Source organism: Strongylocentrotus purpuratus, unplaced genomic scaffold (assembly GCF_000002235.5).
Source record: "Strongylocentrotus purpuratus isolate Spur 01 unplaced genomic scaffold, Spur_5.0 spur5_scaffold_18, whole genome shotgun sequence".
NCBI classification, from domain to species: domain Eukaryota; kingdom Metazoa; phylum Echinodermata; class Echinoidea; order Camarodonta; family Strongylocentrotidae; genus Strongylocentrotus; species Strongylocentrotus purpuratus.
Window position 1 is genome coordinate 13,943,318 of NW_022145603.1, and position 24,103 is coordinate 13,967,420.

At 37.3% G+C, this 24,103-nt stretch overlaps 1 protein-coding gene across 1 annotated transcript; it reads left to right on the plus strand.

The window, feature by feature from the left end:
• The first annotated feature begins 3,030 nt into the window (after positions 1-3,030).
• On the plus strand, positions 3,031-14,402 carry LOC105440960 (serine/arginine-rich splicing factor 6-like). Its single transcript, XM_030989255.1, has 4 exons — positions 3,031-3,276; positions 8,715-8,726; positions 9,225-9,265; positions 13,762-14,402. Exons 1-4 carry the CDS (start codon positions 3,168-3,170, stop codon positions 13,921-13,923), a joined length of 324 nt encoding a protein of 107 aa, XP_030845115.1. The 5' UTR covers positions 3,031-3,167; the 3' UTR covers positions 13,924-14,402.
• Positions 14,403-24,103: the final 9,701 nt, after the last annotated feature.

Here is a 24,103-nt window from a genome sequence, read left to right on the forward strand (position 1 = left end):
CCCCCCTCCCGAGAAGAAAACAGTTATTATACAGGGCAACGCACAATCTTACAAAAAAAGTTGTGACGACACAATGCTTTCTCGCCTCCAAAGTCCAGCGCCTCTACGTATATAGGTCAATGCGTAAACTCTCCAAGCGTTAATATGTGACCTCACAATGATACCGGCGCATCGCACAAACTTCCATCCAATCAGCGCGCAGTAACCACTCACGTGCTATCACTATGCATTACGCGCCGGTATGTTTACGTTTCAAGAAAATGTGTTGCTAGCGCTCCATTCTTTACTGAATTCCCCTCGTATTCAGATGTCTGTACATCTTGCTTGCTTCACAATGCCAAATCAGTCTTTGAGAAGGCGTCGATTCTTTGGTCGATTTAGAAAAACAGTGACCAAAGGTTTTCGAAAATTCTGCTGCTGCGTTGGAGGTAAATAAATGAATGAGATAAATGGCACTTTCAAATATACAGATGAATTCTCAACGATTAAACGGGGTGGGGGTGAATTGTTTAATTGAAGCTGGTATGTACATTCCTTCTTAAACGAGACAGAAGTCGTGTCATTTCAGAACCAAGTAACGATGAGTTTTTAACAAGAAAAAAAAGAATGAGCAAAAATTGATCTGCAGATAAGAGAATGACATTACGATATTCTCATTATTGTTTACAGCATCTACTGATGACGAATGTCAAGTCGCAGTGACAGTTGATGACATTGCATTGGTAAGTAAATCGTTTAGAACAATACCAACATTCGAATCTTCTTCTGAAATTGTTTCAATAGTCATCGCTCGCCTAGTAGTGCAAATAATAGACAGAATACACTGAAAATTGTCCTTTTTTTTTGTAGATTCTAGACAAGTATGGACTTTCGAGTTCCATTTGCTATTCTTACTGGAAAAGAAGTGGTTTACTCTGAAGCATAATTCAGCTCTTCACTCTCTTTCCCTTCTTTGATCTTGCAGTTCCACCTCGCAAGTGGAGCATCCAACGTCGAAATTCCCAAAGTTGCGGAGAATTGCAACATCGACACCAAACCCCACTTGGTCGTTCCTTCAGCAGTGTCTGACGACGACGGTTATGATGACGACAGCTTGAGTTCAATATCTAGCTGGTCTTCGTTATTCGATGAGAGCGACGACGATGACGATATGTCGAGTTTACGTATCTGAACTATCGGACTTCACGTGGGATCTCTCCGAAGAGACCAACAGTAGCACAATGGACTTGTCAATATCTGAAGTGTATGACGACGGTGTTGACAATTATACCATCGCCCAAATGCTCCTCGAGCAGTTGCTTAACGAAATCGTATAATTTATTTGTCATCCCTGAATACCAAAATAAAAAGTGTGTTGAGAACGACAAAAAGCTCGTGTTATGTGCATTTGTTCTCTTGAATTTGTGTAGCCTCAAGTGTAAGAGAAGGCTGTTTTGTTCTCCACTCTCGTAAAAATAAAACACCAAAGTTCGACACGAAGACATTACGACGGTATAGATATTCAAACCGAGACATATATTGAGGAGAAATAACTATCCGCTGATGATGCATGCCGGACAGGCGTATGTAAAATGACGTAATTGTAGCTGATTTTAGAATTACTTATATAAGATAGAACATGCTGTGAATGTATGACAGAGCAGATACTGTTTGGACGGCGCACTCTTTCAAATTTTGCGCTCTGGTTGCATATTTTTGTGCCTAGACCAAGTTGATATATTTCGAAGGGATTACATGATTTGCGGCCCATCCATCTTTGCTATACAGTGTGTTTTTAAAGAAGTAAGAAGGCTAAATTAGCGACCAGATCGAGCCATGATGATCTCATGAGATGGCGCTATATAAAAGACCGAGTCGGTCGCCAAAGGAAACTGATTCGGCTCACTCTGCTTCAACCATATGCAACATTGAAGCAAGTTAAGGAGAGTAGATCTCCAAAATCTCCACAAATCTCAACCCCATCCCCTTCCCTCGGTATCTGGAAATACGCATTCTTCTCCACCTTAAAACCCCCCAAATAGTCAGTCTGAAGCATAACCTACCCCACCCCACCCACATTAAAACAACCATAGATTCAGTCCTCTATGCATGCCCCTTCCCGAGAAGAAAACAAATCGGCGCTGTACAGGGCAACGCGCAATCTTACAACCGAAAAAAGTTGTGACGACACAATGCTTTCTCGCCTCCAAAGGCCAGCGCTGGAGCGCAGCGCTGCAAGCGATGCAAGCGATGCAAGCGATGCATGGGCGCTGCAAGTGATGCGATGCAAGTGATGCAAGCGATGTATGGGCGCTGCAGCGCCTCTATTAATATGGGTCAATGCGTAAACTCTCCAAGCATTATGCCTCACAATAACCTTGACTTAAAGTGATTGTTGAAGGTTGATGAAAAAAATTGCTTAATTTTTGTAAAATGTTACTTACTATATTCCTTCTACTATACTAACCCTCTGACAGGCAATAAATCGTGAACAAATTCTCAAACCACAAAGATATCTATGGTTTTCTTTGAAGGCGTCGATGTGAGGCACCCTCTAACAGTGATCAACAGTAAATTCTCCCAACCATTTTTGAATTTTACCAACCGTTTTTCTATGGGAAAAATACATAAAACAGGCTATAAAAATCTGTCAACACTTAACTGTCTGGAATGGAATGTAGAGTCATTTTATTGCTTTGTGACGATTTACATTCACCTAAAATGTAATTAAATTGTCCTTGTCTTGATGCTGAACAGGCTTTGACAAGTAGCAGAATAGAAGTAGAACAATATAGTTGGGAGAATTAAGGAATCGATCAGATCAGTTTTTCCCAATTTGTACCATGAATAATGATCCGTTTTCACTCAAATTTTTGAGATTATCTTTAATTGTACATCTAGCATTGAAGTCACTACCTTAGCACCACTATCTCTCATCTGAACAATGTTACCAAGTCCCTTTAAGCCTTCTACACCATCTGGGAGATGACCGATGGCTTCTGCCATAGAAAGCGCGCGCTTGGCCGAAGTACATGGTACATACATAAACAAACGTGCACAAACCCGGCGCCCATTGCATGGCATTGCTCTAGTTTTGTACTAAGTTGAAGCAGCTGTGGGTAGTGACTGATGTGAATGTGACTTCTTTTCTGAAACTCGTAATTTCGAAAGTATCTTCCACCACCATTATGCCTGATCATCTTTTCATCGGGAGACTGAGCCTCAACACACGAATGCGAGATATCCTGGCCATTTTTGAAAGATATGGCAGAATAACCAGAATAGATCTCAAATTTGGTAAGGATTAAACAGAAAACTCTAAGTTCTAACGGAGAGGTGAGTCTCACCTACCTGCTAACATTACATGAGAGGAGTGAGAAGTTGTCTGTGTGATGAGTTGAATGACTGGGAATGTGTAAATGCATTGCATGTTATGGTTGATAAAAAGTAAACAACACCCAACAATTAATTTGATTATTAAAAGGAGCAAGTTTTTAAGTCAAAGATTTTATTGATTGAACATCATATTTACCAAAAAGATCATGAAATTTAATATGTTTTAAGATGAAAATTTTAGATTTTTTTCCTTTTCTTTTCTAGTTAGGGGGGGGGGGCGTGTTGCATGTAAGCAATCATTATAATACTCGGCTTATATTATCGGCCTAATATTGGTTTCATTCAAACGGGACACTTATTTTAAATATTTCATTTGGTTTATGCCAAGTTAAATTTGATTTCTCGCGAAATAAGCCAGCACCGCTCATTCACTTTGCAAGTAGCGGTTCATTGCGTGTAATGCCTATGACTATGCCATGGGGAATTCCACCTCCCCTAGACTTGTCGGAAGTGAAAACTGAAATGGATGAAATATACATCAAAGGAAAGCTTACAAACCATAGACTACAATAATACCAATTATATGCTACTTTAGTGCCTGTCAGGCGAGTAACAGTTATCAGAAAACTCGAAATCTAAAGCTTTACAAATCGGAAGTTATCGACTTAAAAACTAGCTATCGAATTGATGACATCATCATGTGGGGTACCATGGGTGTCGATCCCGGGGGGGATGGGGGGGGGGATATATCCCCCCAATATTTCAGGTGGGGGGGGATGGCCTGTACAATCATCCCCCCCCCAATAATTCACCATCAAAAAAAAAAAAAAAAAAAATTATAATGATGAGAGCCCGATGAGAGTAGTTAATGGTTATTACTCGCAAGATGACCATCAATATACACATTTTGCTATCTCATTTTCATAATACATACATATATAAATAGGATACGAAGTATATGAGACGACCGTATATGAGACGAGAATAAATTGAATTCTCGCTCATACGGCTTCATCAGGAATTGATGAATTTATTCAATTTATTCAATCAACAGCATCATATAAATGCAGTGCGCCAAATGCAAAGCCGCAGCGTTAAAAAGCAACGAGCTTAGTAAATGTTAAGCGCGAAGCGCAAAAGTGCAAAAAAAGAAGAAGAGAGTGGGAGAGAGATAATGAGAGACAGAGAGGATACAGGCGCCTAGCCAGGGGGTGGTGGGGGTGGTCGCCCCCCCCTCCCCCCCCCCCCCCCCCAAAAAAAAGAGAGAGAAAGAAGAAAGGAAGAGGACGTAGGAAGAAAAAGGATTTAGAGTCGAGAACGGTACAACTAATCGTCTTCCTTTCTCTAATAATTTAATGAAACGTCAAAGCTTCCGCACTTCGCGCGAAAAAAAGGGGGGGAGGACTTAATTCAGCAAGGTATAAGAGTCGAGATTGGTACAACGAATCGTCTTCTTTCTCTAATAATTTAATGAAACGTCAAAGCTTCCGCGCCTCGCGCGGGAGGGAGGGAACTGAATTCAGACAAGGATTAAGAGTCGAGAATGGTACAACGAATCGTCTTCTTTCTTTAATAATTTAATGAAACGTCAGAGCTTCCGCGCTTCGTGCGGGAGGGGGAAACCCCCCCTCCCTGCACCCACCCCATAGGAGGTGCTCACTACCGGCCCCTAAAATAAAATCCTGCCTATATGCTTGAGAGGATAATAACCCAGGTAGCAAGCATGTGGGACACACATGGGTCCCATATTATCTAAAATGTTATCTTTATTGAGGGTGACTTGAAAAAGTTAAAAACTTGGAGGGAGGGGGTGCAACCTGCCACACGCCTCTACCTCTTGGTTGCTTTGATCCATTGCCGAAAATATTTTGGCACCTATCATTCCCCCCAACCGAGGATACAAATCGACACCCTTGTGGGGTACGCATATTCACAATGATTTTGCATTAATTGAACACGGCTTATCGCCTCAGCTATATAGGCGAGCCGATCGGGTGCACTGTCTTGTTATTGTGTCGTCACTGTAACTGCAGCAAATTTGACCCCTGTTGGCCTTTAAATTGGAGAGGTGCGGAAAATAAGGTTGTAATTCGCTTTTGTGCAATACTGAAAGGGAAAATATTTTGAATTCTTTTTTATTTTTATTCTATGTTATTTCAGCTTTCCATTGATACAAAGTCGTTTTTTCATCGGACAGGGTCTTTAAAAGTTTACAGGCAATTGTGTGTCTACAAACATGAACGAACTCGATGACAAGTGGCTCATGTTACGAGAAGGCTGTTAAATTAGAGTTTACACAATAATGAGGATTAATGCCTTACCAATTAAAGGGCACTAGCGCATCGACTTGGTTTCGAACCCGGGTCACCGGATTACGAGACCACTGCTCTACCGACTGAGCTCTCGCGCCTCCTTAAAGTTGACCTTGTCAAGAAAAAGTCATTCATTTGATTACTAAATTGTCTTCATAGCAAAGTCAGGATTTTATCACCCTCCCCCTCAAAAAAAAAAAAAACTGCACTCTTCCAAAGACCCAGCACGTCTCCTCATTTGTATGATGGGGGATTGGCCCGGCCCCCCCCCCCCCCACTCAGAGGTCGGAATGACCGCATGCGTGTTGCCAAAATGTCCGGTAAAGTGGTACTTTTCGTGCGACAAAGTCCGGCCCGAGTATTGTAAAAAAAAAAGGGGTGTATTTGACTTTTCACCCGGATATTTCTTTAAAAGGGGGGGGGGGTGTTTTTTCTTTTTTTCTCTCATCTCTTTGGACTCCTGAGATATTATTCTGAATTTAGGGGGGTACATTGAGCATTTTTCCTGATTTAGGGGGGTCTCCAAGGCAGGAAAAGCCGGCGAAATGCCCGCGAAAGGGGGGTTCGGAAATATTGGCAGTCCTCAGATAGGCCGGGGATGCTTTCAAAAAGAGGGAACGAGCATATGCGTACCCTAAATAACATTGAGTGGGGGGGGGGGGGGCTGGGGGGATTGGGTGTCCGGACAGTTAACAAACATAGAGCCTTTTATTTTGTCTTCGGATTTACCTACATGTATGCATCAAATAAACACTAACCATCATAAATATTTATGCTTTATAATGTTGTCAATATAAGTATTAAAAAAAGGTATGAAATGTTGCTTGCAAACTTCTTCAAATTGCTGTTTTAAATCAACTGTCCGGAAAAACAAACTGTCCGGACACACGTGTGGGTACAATGACCCAAATAAGATTAATATTATTGGGCTTTTATTTGTCTTCAAAAGACTAACAATACAGGAAGTTCAAGTTGTGTATTGACTTATCCTAGAAACGTGGAAGACTGTTGGTGTGATTCAAAAACCAAAAATACATTGGATTTTTTTCATTCATTACGGTTTATTGAAACAAAATTCCTTTTTAAAACAGACGGGAGACTGATACAAACAGAGATTACAAAGTTAAATGTTCAACACATATACAAAGAACATTCTGCAGGTACTCTGACTGAGTGTAATCTACACATAAACCAGCTTCATGTACAAGGATATGTAATGTATCTCTGAAGGCCATATATTTTCCTTTTGTTAAAACATTGTACACATGTATCATGAGAGGGGTGAAGAGTGGTGAAGCACTGTGATATTTTAGCACTTCTTGATTCAGTTAATTTTCTGATAATAATTTCTCACTTCTTCTTTATAATGGTGTTTCTCATATGTTTCTTAGTGTACACATTTTAGGAAGACATAATAGGCAGGTAAAGTAAAGGTTATATTTGTATTTGTATTTTTTACACTATTGTACGTTTAGTTGTTAAATGGCCTTTTTCTTTCAATGCCCTTGTCCTACATGTACCCACATTCAGAGATGTGTTGGTGTACATAATTATGTATATTATTGAATAGAGTGAAATTAATAGGTCAATTCCAAAAAAGGAAAAACATATGGCCTTCAGAGATACATTACACGTCATTGTACATGTAGCTGGTATATGTGTAAAGTACACTTATTTACCCGATTTATTTTTCACGAATACCTGCAGAATTTTCAGTTCAGGATTTATTTTCGGGGCTACATTTATTACATGTTGTTCTTCAAATTGGCAACAAATTATGATTTTTCTATAATTGCTACATTGTTTAAATAAAATATGATATTCCTGGAAAAGTTGCCGAAAAAAGTTTAATATCGATAGAAAAATAATGATTTTGAAATGCCAAATTAAGAATTTTAAAGCTTATTTTCCCTATTAAAATTCCTGACATCAAACGCAATAAAGTCATAAAACAAAACCAGATATACCGTGTGAGTCAAAAAAAAGTTTACACCTAGAAAATTGCTAATTATTTTTAAAATCATCCATGAACAGTAAATTATTATACATCTTATGAAAGAGTGTTTTATCCCAAATCATTTGGTACCATTTTTGTGTGGTATGTGTTCACGCTTGGATGAACAGGTGGCATTGTTTGCGAGAGTGCAAAAATCGACTTGCGCCAAAGTGATGACTTCAGTATGTATTATGTTGGGATTAGCGGAGTGAGAGAATGGATTGAATGTATCAAATGAAATGCATTGCATATGTTTTTTGCAAAGAGCAAAGTCACACACACCCACACACACGCGCACAAATGTTCGTTGATATTTGATATTCGATATTTGATATGTGTGGCATGATTAATTTTGTTAGGAGTGTTATTTGGATCTGCAAATACCGAATTAATACCCAAAACCCAATTGTTTTATTCAAATATCACATAGGCAACTTTGGCGCAATTCGATTTTTGCACTCTCGCAAACAATGTCTCCTGTTCATCCAAGCGTGAACACATACCACACAAAAATGGTACCAAATGATTTGGGATAAAACACTCTTTCATAAGACATATAACAGTGTAATGTTCATCAATGATTTTTTTAATAATTTGCAATTTTCTAGGTGTAAACTTTTTTTTGACTCACTCTGTAGTGTGTCCAGAAACTTTTGCTCTTTCTACTCATGCATCTGGCATCTCTTTTAGAGTTCTGAATCCAAATTTATTGAGCCAAACCACAAAATGTGGAATGATTGTCGCGCAAGGGTTGATGGGAGAATATATGCATGCATAGACAAAGGCAGAGAAAAAAAACGAAGGCCTTCAGAGATACATGTAGTTATACGTGGAGCTGGTTTATGTTTATACTTTACTCAGTCCCTCACTTCATTTGCCGCTGATATCTATTTGAATTTTAACTGAAGAAAATCTATCTTTCATATTGGTTATTTGTTATGCTTGTAATAAAACTTGAATACTGTACTTTTTTATTTTGTTTTTCATTGATAGTAATATGGGTACACTTAAGAAAATGTACTGTGATCACCAACACGTTACGCAGTACATGAACATATTTTCTTTTTCTCTTCTTGTTTTTTTTATCATAGGTACTGAATGGGGTAAGTACAGTGTACAATATACCTACAGATTAATATCTAATACAAAAAAAACATCTGATTTAATAATTAGAAGGTTTTTAAGTAATAAGTAGAAACTGTAGATTTATGTAAATTGTAGATGTATACATCTAATGTGCAATACGGGGTGGGGTGTGGGGGGACTAACTGTCATATGTGTACAAAATATAAATAGATATACGTCCTTTTTTGTTGTGTTTTAAAACTGTCCAATTCACTTTTAAAATGTAAAGAGTCACTTTGGTTGTGGCAATTTAGGTTTTTTTTTACAGAAAGAGCTTATGGCAATTTGAATGAAACAAGCTTTGGATTTTGGGTTGGGGGAAGAGGGGGCATTATTATTTCAATTTTACATATTCTTGCTTTCCTTGACAAAAGTTTTTACTCAGCTGATTAAAATGTTGAAGGTATGAGGTAGATGTTAAAGGCTTTGATTTCAGAAGTCGTTGGTTATAATTTCTTTTTTATGTTTCTCTACAGCTTATGCCTTTGTGAATTATGCCAACCAACGTGACGCAGAGGTACGTCTGAGATCTTATTTTTTTTAAATCAAATTTTAAAGATAATTTTTTTTGGTAGAGTATAGGGTATTTTGACAGAAATCTGCTTTGAGACATTGTTCAAGTTTAAGGTTCGATCTTACAGTTGTAATGTTATTAGAGTAGATGATCAGACTATATAAAATTATTTCCGTCTTTTGTTTTAATCTAGCCAAATTTAAAGCGGGGATGCCAGTTTTCAAGCAAAAGCCTGACATAAGGCATAATTTTTTTTATTTTTTTTTTTTGGGGGGGGGGAGGGGTGGCCACATGCATGTATTATGCTTTTTAGGTACAAAGTACATATATTATCAATTTAAATAGATTTGCAGGCCCACTCATGAATCCTAACTTGTATCATTTTTCAAAGTGTTTATTTTACAGTTATAACAGTTCGAAGTGCTTAGAAGACATACAGGCCTGCCTTGTCATGTCTAAGCTAAAGTTAAATTATAGCAAGACAGAATGTTTCATTGCTGCATCACAAAGCCATCTGAATCGTCTCAATAATCTGTCTTTTACTATTGGTGATCAGAACATTCCCATTTCCTCAACAATTAGGGACCTGGGGGTCGTGTTTGATGGGAATATGAAAATGTCTGACCATGTATACCGGAGTGTTGGCTCAGTCAGTAGAGCGTCCGCCCGCGTCATACCAAAAGACGTTAAAAGATGGGAGTTGTTGCTACCTTGTTTGGCGTTCAACAATAAAAGGATAGAGCAACGTCGATCTGGCGCTGCTCAGTGGCTGCCGGGCTCACGATCAATTGGGCAAAAAGAATTTCCGTTTCCGTTTAATAAAATTTGGAGTGGACTATTAGGCTATTATTATTATTATTATTATTATTATTATTATTATTATTATGTCACCAACTTATGTCGCACCCTGAACTGGCAAATATATAACTTAAATCGCATCAGAAGGCGCTTAGATCGAGAAATATGTCACAATGTTGTTAGAGCACTTGTGCTCTCCAGGATTGACTATGGTGGATGCTTGCTTGGGGGTGTCAGTAAGAAGGACCTGGGCAAACTTCAACGTGTCCAAAACAAACGTGCTCGTCTAATCTGTAAAAAAAAAACTGAAACTGCCCCATGCATGCTACTCCAATGTTGCATAAACTACACTGGCTGCGAGTTGCAGCTGATAGAATACAATACCGGATACTTGTTCAAACTTTCAAATCTATGTCGACCACACTTCCCGTATACATTTCCTCACTCTTTCAGCAACGGAGAACATCATATTCTCTTAGGTATTTAGCAGCTTCTACTTTTGTCATTCCCAAATCCCGTAAACAGGCTGGTTTCAAATCCAGCCCCACGTCTGTGGTACAAACTCCCCTCGTTCTTAAGAAACAGTACTTCACTAGATTAAAAAAAAAACAAACACTTACCTTTACAACTCCTCTGAAACAGTACTTCACTAGATTAAAAAAAAAGAGAAGAAAACTTACCTTTACAACTCCTCTTAAATTGTTGATAGCCTAAGAGACAGCGCCCTGTAACCTTTGGAAAAGGCGCTTCATGAATTCAATTATTATTATTTAATTTAACACCAATTTTATCTCCAATGCATAATAATAATAATAATAATAGCCTAATAGTCCACTCCAAATTTTATTAAACCGAAACGGAATTTTTTTTTTTGCCCGATTGATCGTGAGCCCGGCAGCCACTGAGCAGCGCCAGATCGACGTTGCTCTATCCCTTACTGTTGAACGCCAAACAAGGTAGCAACAACTCCCATCTTTTAACGTCTTTTGGGTTCGAACCCACGACCTCCCGGTTACTGACTGAGCCAACACTCCGGTACCATGATGATTTAAGTTGCTATTCTTTTTCTTACACCGAAAAAATAACATTACACTTTGCAACTTGGTAGTTTTGGTCTAGTTTCCAGCATATACTTGTTTCCTATTAGGGTATTCTATTGCCTGAAATAAATTCTCACTTCTAAATAAGAACTTTAAAATTCCAGAGCTTGACTGTGTCCACGTCATCTTGAATGTAATTTCTGCAGCCTATTTTCATCTAAGTCCTCTATTTCCTTTCCTTCTATCTTGCATTCATGTTTTTCCTACGAAGATACGGAAAAGGACTCATTTATTAAAATACACTTGAACAATACCTCGAGTATATAAAAAGATTATAAAAAACGATTATTTCTTCCATAAGAATTTGGCTGAAAATCTTCCGGGATTTTATTTGGGTTTTTGTCCAGGTCAAAAGTAAAATAGCAGAACTATACATATAGGAGAGGCATAGGTTCTGTTTTTATGTGTGTACTATCAAACATGTTAATTAAGGCCGCCCAAATTCACACTGTAGACAGTTGGCCTTTCTAGACAGATTCTTCAATACATGTTTTTCTGACAATATGGGTGATCACTATAGACAGGTGGTCTTTATAAATAATAATAATAATACTTACAGTGCTTATATAGCGCCTAACGCTTACTTTGTCAGAAGTCTCTAAGCGCTCTACAATAATGCAGCACAATTACCCTGGCTTTAGCAGTGCAGCTGTTACGCTGTTAGCTGTTATAAAAAGGTGGCCGCTAAGGCAGGTTCGACTGTACATAATTTATATGCTCTAGCAACAAATTCTTTGGGTTGCATATCAAAGATATAGGGTTAGGGTCAGTGTTTGGTTTTAGGTTTAGGCATAGCGTATTGAGAGAGATGTACATGTTTACTTTTGGGTGACTTCAATTTTAATTCTTTGAATGAAGAAGTCACAGTAGAGGAGTTTTTGACATCATTACAATGCATAGGCTTAGATCAATTTATTCAATCGCAAACAAGAGTGACAAAAGAATCTGCTACTTTACTAGATCTTATAATATATTCAAATATCAATGGATCTGAAATTCATTCAGGTATTGTATTGTATTTATTAACATGTATTTCCTTCTCAACAGTACAATATGATGTAACAAGCTTTCAACATAGAGTATGCAGTAAATAATTCAGATACGGAAGGAGGCGACAACCCGAAAAGCATAGCTTGAGTTGGGAATGCCCATAATAAGTTAACACAGTTACTGAGAGAACATTATAGATATTATTATGGAAATTACATATAAAATCTGATGTGTCCGATCATTTCAAAGTTTTTGCAATCTTAAGAACATAGCAAAAGTGCAGTCTAGTAAAAAAAAAAAAAAAAAAAAAAAAAAAAAAAAAAAATCGATGTAGATGTTAAAAGGAATATGATATAAATGTATTTAGAGAAGAGCTTGCTGGCTATAACTGGGGAACGGTATATAATTCAAGAGGTCAACACAGCTTATCTCAATGTATGTACTTCTTTCTCTAATCTTTGTAAAAACATATACCACTGGTTACTAAGTAGTTAGGAAAGAAGGAAACTGCTAAAAAAAAACATGGATATCTCGAGGGATCATGAAATCTATTCGAGTAAAATATTCAATGTATTCAAAAGTTATTAATTCAAATTGTCTTCAGGATCTTGTTGATAAGTACAAGTACAGAAATGTACTGGCCATTCTATTAAGAAATACAAAAAGGAATTACTATTGCAATTTGCTACAAAATAATATGAAGGACACAAATCAAACATAGGCAATTATCAATCAATGAACATGCATAAGACAGGGGCTAAAATATGCTTACCATTATCTTTATAATATTTTTTTTTTTGAAATACATTTGTTAAGAATTCAAGATTAAAATCATGAATTTTAAGTTTTGAGCGTTTTTTCACTATCTTATATTATAACTCTATAAGTGACATAATAACATTCTACTCAGCTTCATGTACATGCAGCTTTACAACAATGTGATAAGGGGGGAAAATTACCTTTATTTGTTCCTTCATTTCTTCAATATTGATAGAATACCTGGATTTCTTTTTAAATAAAGAAGGAAAAAAAGGTTAGAAAAAAATGGGCTCTCCATTGTTATACTTTTTTTTTACAGCAGTTGCGAAAAAATACTGTTGTGAGGTTTATAATTGTAATTTATATCTTTAAATGCAAATTATACTTCCATATGCACGGATAAATGGATACATTATAACCCAAAGTCTCAAATTTGAAATAGCAGGAAAGTTATTTTTGTTTACAACCACCCCTCCCTGCCCCTTGTTATTGTTCTGCCATTCATTCAACTGTGCCTATCATCTTGATGGGACCATCTTTCTTGTGCCCCCCTTTTTTCTCTCTGCCCATATATTCTCTCCATCCCCTTTTGTTGTGCTGCATGAATACTGGAAAATCATGCGTTTCCATCTCCCCCACTCTCTTTATGTTTCTCCCTCCTCTTGCATCTCTCACCCTTTTTCTCTCTCATCTTGTCTTTCTCCCCCACCCCCACCCCCATACACACACACACACACACGCACACACACGCACACACACACTCATTTCACCACTCTCCCATTGGTTAGCAATGCTTAAAATAAATTCTTTATGTATTATGACTATTGTTTTTTTCGTTCACGTTGTTTGTAGGATGCGATCGAGCACGAGAACCGCCGAGAAGTCAACGGCCAGAGGATTGTGGTAAAGTGGGCCAACGGACAAAGATGGAGATTCTTGGGTTTTTCTTCTGAATTGACAATTTCTGTTATAATAATGATACTAGTTTTACTATATTACTACTGCTTCTACTAATAATAATTATGGTAATTATAATGATAATGAACAGCAAGAATTAAAGAACAACAACAACGATAGAACTATATAGGCCTCGGTTATTATTTCTGTTATTACTATACTATAGAATTCTTCTTCGTGGTTCGTATTCGTTGGAATGTAATCTAGTTATAGATGAAAGGTATTTTACAATCGAAATAGATATGATGTAAATAAACTACAACTACTACCTTATTATTACAGCATTTAAATCAAGGCCGTATACTTTACCCTTTTGGTTTTTCGCTTCACCATTATGTCAATATTTCAATAGTGTTGTGTTCAAACGTAAAATGTTCGTATCTTACATGTAAATTGTCACACGTTAATTGTTAACGGTTTGTTATCTAACTATGTACCGTTGGAAATTTATGAAATGGACCTTGTGGAAGATTAGTCTTGTTCTAAACAAGTTACTACTGCTACTACTACTACTACTACTACAATGATAATGGCGATAGAAGTAGTAGTAGTAGTAGTAGTACTACTACTACTACTAGTAATCACCCTTGAACCTAACACACGCACAACTAGACTACATACCCAGGCATTCCCACAAATAAAATTCCATATTTCATCCGCCTACCAAATGAAAATCCGTGAAAAAAAAATTCGGAGGCATAGTAACCTTCTGTTTACCAGTAGTAAGTCGATGTTTGTCTAATATTGTTCGACTTGTTCTAGTTATTAGAATGTTTAATCTGATATCAATGTTTATACTGATGTGCCTTTTGTATTTTACTACACCGTTGAATGAAACTAAAATAATCCATTAGGCTGTGCATATCTATTCACAAATTCAGGAAATTGTATACGTATTGGTTAACATTTTTGTGTATTTAAAGAATACACTAAAGATAACAAGTTTTACGATTACACTTTTATCTTGATATGCAGGATTATGTTATTTCTCGCATCATGTTTAGGTTAACATCTGTTGTATATTCATGTCACTCCTTTAACTCTTCCTTTTCCCTTCCCTTTTTCTCTGTTTCTATCCTTCTCTCTCTCTCTCTCTCTCTCACTCTCTCACTCTATCTCTGGTAACCCGACACATGCTCCGCCGACGATTGCTCCGCCGACATTTACTCCGCAAAACGCGACAATTGCTCCGCGACATTTGCTCCTCGACATTTGCTCCGCCGACAATTGCTCCGCCGACATTTGCTCCGCCGACATATGCTCCGCCGACATTTGCTCCGCCGACATTTGCTCCGCCGACAATTACTCCGCCGACAATTGCTCCGCCGACATTTGCTCCGCCGACAATTGCTCCGCCGACAATTGCTCCGCAAAACGCGACGATTGCTCCGGTGACAAATTCTCCTCGAACGACAGTTGCTCCGCCGACATTTACTCCGCCGACAATTGCTCCGCCGACAATTGCTCCGCAAAACGCGATAATTGCTCCGGTGACATTTGCTCCGCCGACAATTGCTCCGCCAACAGTTGCTCCGCCGACATTTGCTCCGCCTGAAGCGACACTTGCTCCGGTGACAATGTTGATGATAATGATAATAACTAGATTTGTAATACTTGTTTTGAACAAGTATAGGTGGGCTGGTCTAACTAAAATTTGAGACAAAATAAAGGGCAAATTTAAGATAGCTTATTGTCTCAGCTACAACATACTCGAAGTTCAGCGTAAACGGAGCTAAAACGACGGAGATATTGCTCGCGAAAGACGGGAATGTAGAATCCAGTTTTGAAAAAAGGCATGTCCCATAGAGAATACACGCAAAAAGTGAAAAACTGATATTCCTCCTTTAATCGCAAAAATACGCCATGATGCTTTTGTCAAAATGAAAAATTGTGAAGACTGCATTCGTAGAAGATTGTCCCAGCTAGAACATATCAAAATTGAAGAGAAAATTGATCAATATTTTTTTTTTATTTTACAGAGATACAATCAATTTTCAAAAAATATGCTGACGTCATAATATGCAAATTGAATGAGTTCGGAGGCCATTATGATGACGTCGTGAGTTAATTGAGGGTCAAATGAGACATGAAATCATATCTCCGATTCATACTCTATCAACATATGAAAAAAATAGGGGTCACCTTACATTCTAAAGAGCTACAATGGATTTTGTATGGGCATGATTTTTTTCCCTTATATGCTATGTATTACAAGAGCTCGCACGCACGGACATGTATCTTGAACGGACCCTCACTCCGTTATTAAAGGTATTACAAAGTTTTGGTATGGGGTCATGAATTTGGTTCAAATTAACAATTTCGGAAGCATAGTGTTCCTACAATATTCATTGATCGTTGTCGCGGTTGAAATCGAGTCTAAAGTTATGAAATTATAAATAATAAACTCTTAATGTTGTATAGCTCCCTATCAAGGTCAAGATATTAATTTAGCTATTAAACAATGTTTCTTGACTGAAACCGACCGATTAGCTATTCCCGTTTGGAAATTATATATCACAACTACATACTCTGAAATTTTCATGGTCGCAGCTACCATTGTACGGCCATAGGCGCTATTTGAAATTTATCAAAATGTACCGGGAGCACCGGTAAATGTTTATATTCAATTTTTCTCGAAAACAGAAGAGTTTTAGTGGCTAATTTTTTTAGTGCTTATAATACATCCATAGGGGCATCCAAATATAACAAAATTGTAAAGAATCACTATCCACCCAATTTTCAAAATTTCCCAAAACTTTGTATTACCTTTAATGGTCAGAAAAAGGTGAACAAGGTATCAAAATGCTTGAAAAAATGTGCTAAATATGATGACGAAGAAAATTTGGCGATTCTGTTTTGCAAAATGTCAGAACGGGCGAAAACGCGCGCACATGCGCGTGTGCGAGATATTTTATAAAATGCTTTAAATGGCCTAAAACGTATGCTAAATGATTTTGAGTTTTTTTTGTGCATTTTGAAAATTTGCGCGCGCACCGACGCGCGGACGTACGCGTACGCGCGCATTTTTTTGACCTTATATTGACCGGACGAATATTGACCTTAATCATGATAAATATGAATCAAAAATGGCTTTTGGTTATGAAGATATGATCATGAGTTAATTTTCAGAAAAAAATACAAAATGGCGCCTAGATGACGTCATCAGTGAAGGTCATAGTTGAAAACGTAATTGTGTTTTGTACATATGCCTATACATATATGTGTGCCAAATTTGAGCCATTTTCAAGTAATCGTGCTTACAAAAAAGTGGTTTGAAATAAGTAAAATAAATAATAAAGGCAATTCTAACGAAATTATAAGGTGTTCTGTACGCTATACAGCCCACCTGATAATAAAGGCAATTTAAACAAAATTATAAGGTGGTCTGTATTAGATACAGCCCACCTGATAATAAATAAAGGCAATTCTAACGAAATTATAAGGTGGTCTGTACGATATACAGCCCACCTGATAAATAAATAAAGGTAATTCTAACGAAATTATAAGGTGGTCTGTACGATATACAGCCCACCTGATGAATAAATAAATAATAAAGGCAAATCTAACGAAATTATAAGGTGATCTGTACGATATACAGCCCACCTAACAATAAAGAATAATAAAGGCGATTTTAACAACATTATAAGGTGGTCTGTATAAGATACAGCCCACCTGATAATATAGGCAAATCTAACGAAATTATAAGGTGGTCTGTACGATATATAGCCCACCTGATAATAGATAAATAAATAAACAAAGGCAATTCTAACGAAATTATAAGGTGGTCTGTACGATATACAGCCCACCTGATAATTACAAAAATAAAATTAGTAACACTACCAACCATAATAATCATTGTTGTCATTATTATTGTGATACTGCTTCTAGTACTATTCCTACTACATGTACTAGGAAGAAGGAGGGGAAGAGGAAGAATCTTATTGTTTATTTTTTGTATTATCGAGGCATACAAATGCACAGGGAGGTAAGAGAGGGAAAAGTAAGGCGACGAAGAGGGAGAGAGAGGGGGAGAGAGAACGAGAGGGGGTAGCTTATGGCCCGGGTTCAAATTCAGTTCTCTTTAATTTATTTGACCCAGTACTGATGATCATAATTTTATCTACCATGTGATTGCCATGTGTACGCCACACCGAATAGCACTAGCTCACATTTTGTTATTGTTGTCAAGAACTTATTGGCATCCAGCCAGTAGATTTTCATCATGTGTTTGATCTTGTATTGAAAAAAAGATCAAACACATCATCATAATCTACAGAGTGCAACCAAAAATTTCTTAACAACAATTGAAATTTCTTTCAGGAAGCCTAACACTAAAAGCTGTTTTTGATTCAAAGAGCATCGTAGAGACGATGAACAAATAAGAATAATAATACATTCACTTCTATTTTCCCCGCCAAATAATCCGAACAAAAGAATCAACCGAGGGTAATCAACTGTTAAACGAATTTATCATGAGTACTTGAAAAATTAATTAATACTGCTTGTCAAATATTATTGAAGAACAGCAAAGGCGAACGCGATAGTCGCTACAATTCAGAAATCATTGCTTGCATTGCTTTTCTCTCAAAATTACCGTGAGATATCAAGCTACATAGAATTATGATCGACACATAAGATATTGTCTTGAAAACAGTCAGAAACATTAGAACTTGAATGAATAAAACATAATGCAAATGAATAAGACTAGAATGAATAGGACACAAGTTAATTTCTACCATTTAAATCATCCAGTACCAAATACCTGAGCAAAATTCGAACCAGATGCATTAAATGGTCAACTTAAAGACAATGATTCATGACAATTGTCAATTGTCATGAGTTTATCGTCTAGATGTATTGCAAAAGATAATCAGAATAATAATGATCAGAATGATACCTCTACTATAAGGCCTAATGCTACATGTACTATACTACACTACTACCATTGTAGATTATGCTGATAATACAAATGATAATAATGATATGATAACAATTATAATAATACTATATACTTATACTAATCGTCATCAAAATCATCATGTTCATATTCATCATAATGATAACAATAATAATGATTATAATAATTACAATAATAACTTATCTTAACGATAATAATCATGATAAGGATAATAATCACAAAAACAAACATAATAATTACAAAAATAACATTAGTAACACCACCAACCATAATAATAATTGTTGTCATTATTATTGTGATACTGCTTCTAGTACTACTCCTACTACATGTACTAGGAAGAAGAAGGGGAAGAGGAAGAATCTTATTGTTTATTTTTTGTATTATCGAGGCATACAAATGCACAGGGAGGTAAGAGAGGGAAAAGTAAGGCGACGAAGAGGGAGAGAGAGAGGGAGAGAGAACGAGAGGGGGTAGCCTATGGCCCGGGTTCAAATTCAGTTCTCTTTAATTCAGGCCTTAAATTAATCGACGGCCATCGACGGCCAGGCCGTCGATGCCCCTATGACTGGCCGCGGTGCCCTCCCAAAAAAAGATAAATTCACGGCCAAAAAGGCCGTGCCCTTTTTTTCAAACTGGCCGACGTGCCTTTTTTTCCAACTGGACGTGCCCTTTTTTTTAAATTTGCGCTCATTAAACCACCAATTGCGCCCATAATCATCTAAAACTAGACAGCAAGGCGCAAGTGTTTTCCGTGAAAATGCGCCAATAAATTATTAGAACAGTAAAAATACACGAATCACGAACAGTTTGCCGCCCACGAGCTCTCTTCTAGCTTCGTATTTAGTGCTTTAAAAATGCGCCCTTTGTTATTATATAAGCAATGCGCTAGCGCACGTACGTACGTACGTTCATGCGATCGATCGCTTGATATATGGTGCATGCTAGCTGTGCACGCACGCACGTACGTACGTACAAATCGAAGGCCAGGATCAAGAAAACAAATCGTGAAATGGAGAAATAAACAAGCATTCAAATAGTCATTAGAGATCTGTCGAGGTTTGTTTGTAGGTCTAGTTTATTATTTTATCTCAAATAGAATTTAGAATTATCTTATTAATAAGTTAAGAACACCTACGATGTTCTCGATCGTAGTTACTCTCATTTTGCCACCAGCCGACCTAGCTTCAAAAAGCTACCCCGCCAGCTTCCCAAGACGAACGTTTCGAGTCCCAGTAAAATTACGCGCTGCGAATCTCCGAGGGTGCATCGGTTTCGCTGGCAAACTTCCAGCCCGACAGCTTCCCACCAAAAGTGGCGAGAGTGTGTGTGCGAGGAACGATTTTGGTTTCGTGAACGCACGTTACGCAACTGAGCTGAGCGTGTCACTTTCAGCTGTCGAATGTTTAAGGACATTTTTACATCTTATTTCATTAGTTAGGCCTATCTAGACCTTTCTATACAACAGTTAAAAAGATAATTTCTTCAAATTTGCTCCTACTACCGAGAGAGTGGCGGAAGGTTTATGTGAGGTGCGATTTCGATTTGGGATACCGGCCCGGTAAACTTGCCAAGTCCTTCTGACTTTCGATGTTTGTGAAATTGACTATTTATTTATTCATTTGCTCATCAATATTTTTAGTTACTTTAAAATACTGTTTAATGTGCAAGTTTGATGTTCTTAATCAATCTTTCCAGGGGGGTGTTTCACAAAGATCCTAAGTTGAACTTATCTCTAAGTTGGACTTAAAATTTATGGGAAGCCATTAGCATCCTTGAAAACATTTTGTAATTTTTTTTTTAGAAGGCATAAAATGTTGATTCAAATCATTCATATTTTTTATTATCATGGGAGATTTCATGTTCTTGATGTGGAATTGATGAAAAGTCTAAAATACTCAAATTTTTGCTTTTGAATATATTTCATTTTAAGGCTCCAATGGCTGTCCATACTTTTTAAGTCCAACTTAGTGTTAAGTTCTACTTAGGATCTTTGTGAAACACTCCCCTGTTCATATTGTTAAGATTAAAAAGTTATTAAATTGATCGTTCGATCTATTCACATTATGAAATTAACATTTGTACTTGTAGTTGTAGACTCTCTTTGAACTTATGATTAGATAAGGGGCCTAGATCTATCTGTTTTTGGAAAATTGCCCCTTGCTCTGGTAAATTCCCGTGGGCAAGGGGCAACTTTAAAAAAAAAATTCCCCTTGCTCCTGGCTGCTAAATCTAAGGCTTGCGGGCCACTGCCTCGTTTGTATGTACCGTAGACCTCTATACATTCTGTGAAGAAGCTGGTGCTGAAAGTCGTGGGAAATTGATCCCGCACAAGTTTCATAAAAGACACATGACATCTAACAAAAATAGAATCAATTTTTTGGGCCTCATACTCGATGCCCTTTTTGTAAAATATTTTGGCCTCGATGCCCTTTTTGTAAAAATATTTTGGCCTTGGTGCCCTTAAAAATATGAGGTACTCAAGGCCAAACTGGCCTTGCCCTAAAAATGACGAAATTTAAGGCCTGTTAATTTATTTGACCCAGTACTGATGATCATAATTTTATCTACCATGTGATTGCCATGTGTACGCCACACCGAATAGCACTAGCTCAAAAGATTTTACTCACTAGTATATATATATAGAGAGAGAGAGTAAAGCTACATACACTTAACTGAAGGAAAGAAACCTATAGAAAACGGACTGGATATTATTGAAAATACTATTCTAAACAAGAATGTACTACATGTACTACATTACGTTACAATTTCACGAGAGAACTAGAACTCGATAGGGGAAGAAAAGAAGAAGTGATGAAAATGAAAGAAGACTAATAGCATGAGAGGAAAGAAAAGAGCTAAGAAGACAAGAAAAGGGTGTAAAAAGGAAAAGGAAGAGCAAGAGAGAGAGAGAGAGAGAGAGATAGCCTTGAGCTTTTGATCGGCTAATGAGTAATAAATGAAACAGATTTTGAGCGGACTAATTATCTTTCGCCGGAGAACTTGCATAAGGAGCTAAAACTTGATGTTTTTTAAATCAAACATTATGGGGAATAGCAAAAAACGGCTGAGCATTTATTGCACTAATTGCCAGAGGAGCATTCATGTCTTCCACGAGGCAGCACTTTTGGATCAGAGAGCAATTTAATTGTCGGTGGAGCATTGTCTTTTTTGGGGTACTTTTAGGGAGGAGCAACAATTATTGTCGTAGTAGCCTTTGTATTTTACGGGCCACTTTTTTAGCGGAGCAAATGTCGGCGGAGCAATTGTCGCGTTTTGCGAAGCAAATGTCACCGGAGCAATTGTCGCGTTTTGCGGAGCAAATGTCGGCGGAGCAATTGTCGGCGGAGCAACTGTCGTTCGAGGAGCATTTGTCACCGGAGCAATTGTCGCGTTTTGCGGAGCAATTGTCGGCGGAGCAATTGTCGGTGGAGCAAATGTCGGCGGAGCAATTGTCGGCGGAGCAATTGTCGGCGGAGCAAATATCGGCGGAGCAATTGTCGGCGGAGCTAAAGTCGGCGGAGCAAATGTCGGCGGAGCAACTGTCGGCGGAGCAACTGTCGCGGAGCAAATGTCGCGGAGCAATTGTCGCGTTTTGCGGAGTAAATGTCGGCGGAGCAATCGTCGGCGGAGCATGTGTCATGGAACCCTATCTCTATCTCCTTCTCTCTGTGTCTCTTTCTCTATCTCATTCTCTCTATGTCTCTTTCTCTATCTCCTTCTCTCTGTGTCTCTTTCTCTATCTCCTTCTCTCTGTGTCTCTTTCTCTATCTCCTTCTCTCTGTGTCTCTTTCTCTATCTCCTTCTCTCTGTGTCTCTTTCTCTATCTCCTTCTCTCTGTGTCTCTTTCTCTATCTCCTTCTCTCTGTGTCTCTTTCTCTATCTCCTTCTCTCTGTGTCTCTTTCTCTATCTCTCTCTCTATCTCCATCTCTCTCCTCCCGCACACGTCTTTTCCCCTCTCTCTATGTCTCCTTTTTTTAATCTGACTCATTTCTCCCCCTTTTATTTATCCACGCTCTTCCTCTCTCCGTCATCGTTGTTGGATATTTCCTTTTCCCTCTATCGTCATATCGTCATATTTTACCTTATATTATTAATTTTAATGCCTATTTCTCGATCATTAAAATGCGATTGTTTTTATTCTATTCATGATACTCCAATAATGCCTTTTTATTTTTAATGTTTTGAATGTACATCCTAATATGACATTTTAATTATAAACTTGAGTAATTCGGCCTTGAGGCCGCGAGGAAATTATTTGAAGAAAAAAAACATTTTAAATGAATGAATGGTAATAATAATAATAATAATAATAATAATGATAATAATACTATCATTGTGTGTATTTGTACAGAACGCTTCTATTATGACCAAGGCTAATAATAACTAAAAGTTAAATTTTATTCTAAATATCACTTCTATATGCACCCAACCTTTTATCTTCCGAATTTCTCTTTTCCACTGTAAACTTATTTTAGTTTGTTGTTGTATTTGTAACTATTTGTTAGTATCTTTGTGATGTGATGTAACGGCTTATCTGTCATTGAAAAACAATCTGTAATTTGTTTAGGTGCCTCTATTGACTCTCATTTACATTTTAATGAGCATACGTCATATGCATACGTCAATATTAACAAATATTGGAATACTGCGTAAGTAAAAAAAAAAATGTTTCTGAAAGATCCATTATTATGTTATATAATTATCTAGTTGTATCAAATGTGTTACATTGTAATATGTAACACCTAAGTAGATCCTTTTAATTTGATTGGGGAATTGTTGGTTACATGATATTCAATAAATAATCTATTGAACGACTACGTCATTGAGCTTGCATTTTTCTACTATTCATACTCATCATGCATTTTTGGTTATATTTAGACTGCGTACTTCTCTGCCCTGCGCGTATCCCATTGTTTTCATCATCTAACCTGCGCACTTATGAGGCGAAGGAAATCTGAATGTAACCGAGAGGGGCTGGCTCCAAATCTAATTTATTATTAATATCAGGAGCAAAGCATTATTTGTTAAAAAGATTAACGTTCTATTAAATCTACTTAGATGTTATATCAAACAAATAGTGAATGTGTTTCATTTGTTCAATAGTGCAAATATTTGCATTCGTTGAAAGATTTTGAACGTTCTATTGAACTCTTAAACATTCATTGTTTGTATAATATTGTATGGGGCAATTGTAGTGTAACAAGAATTCTTTCCTTATATTTTGCTTCAAAAGAGAGCGATTCGCATAATTAATAACTCAAATGCGCATATGTAATCAACTCAAAACCGAACATGATACACCAGTAAAATATATCAGA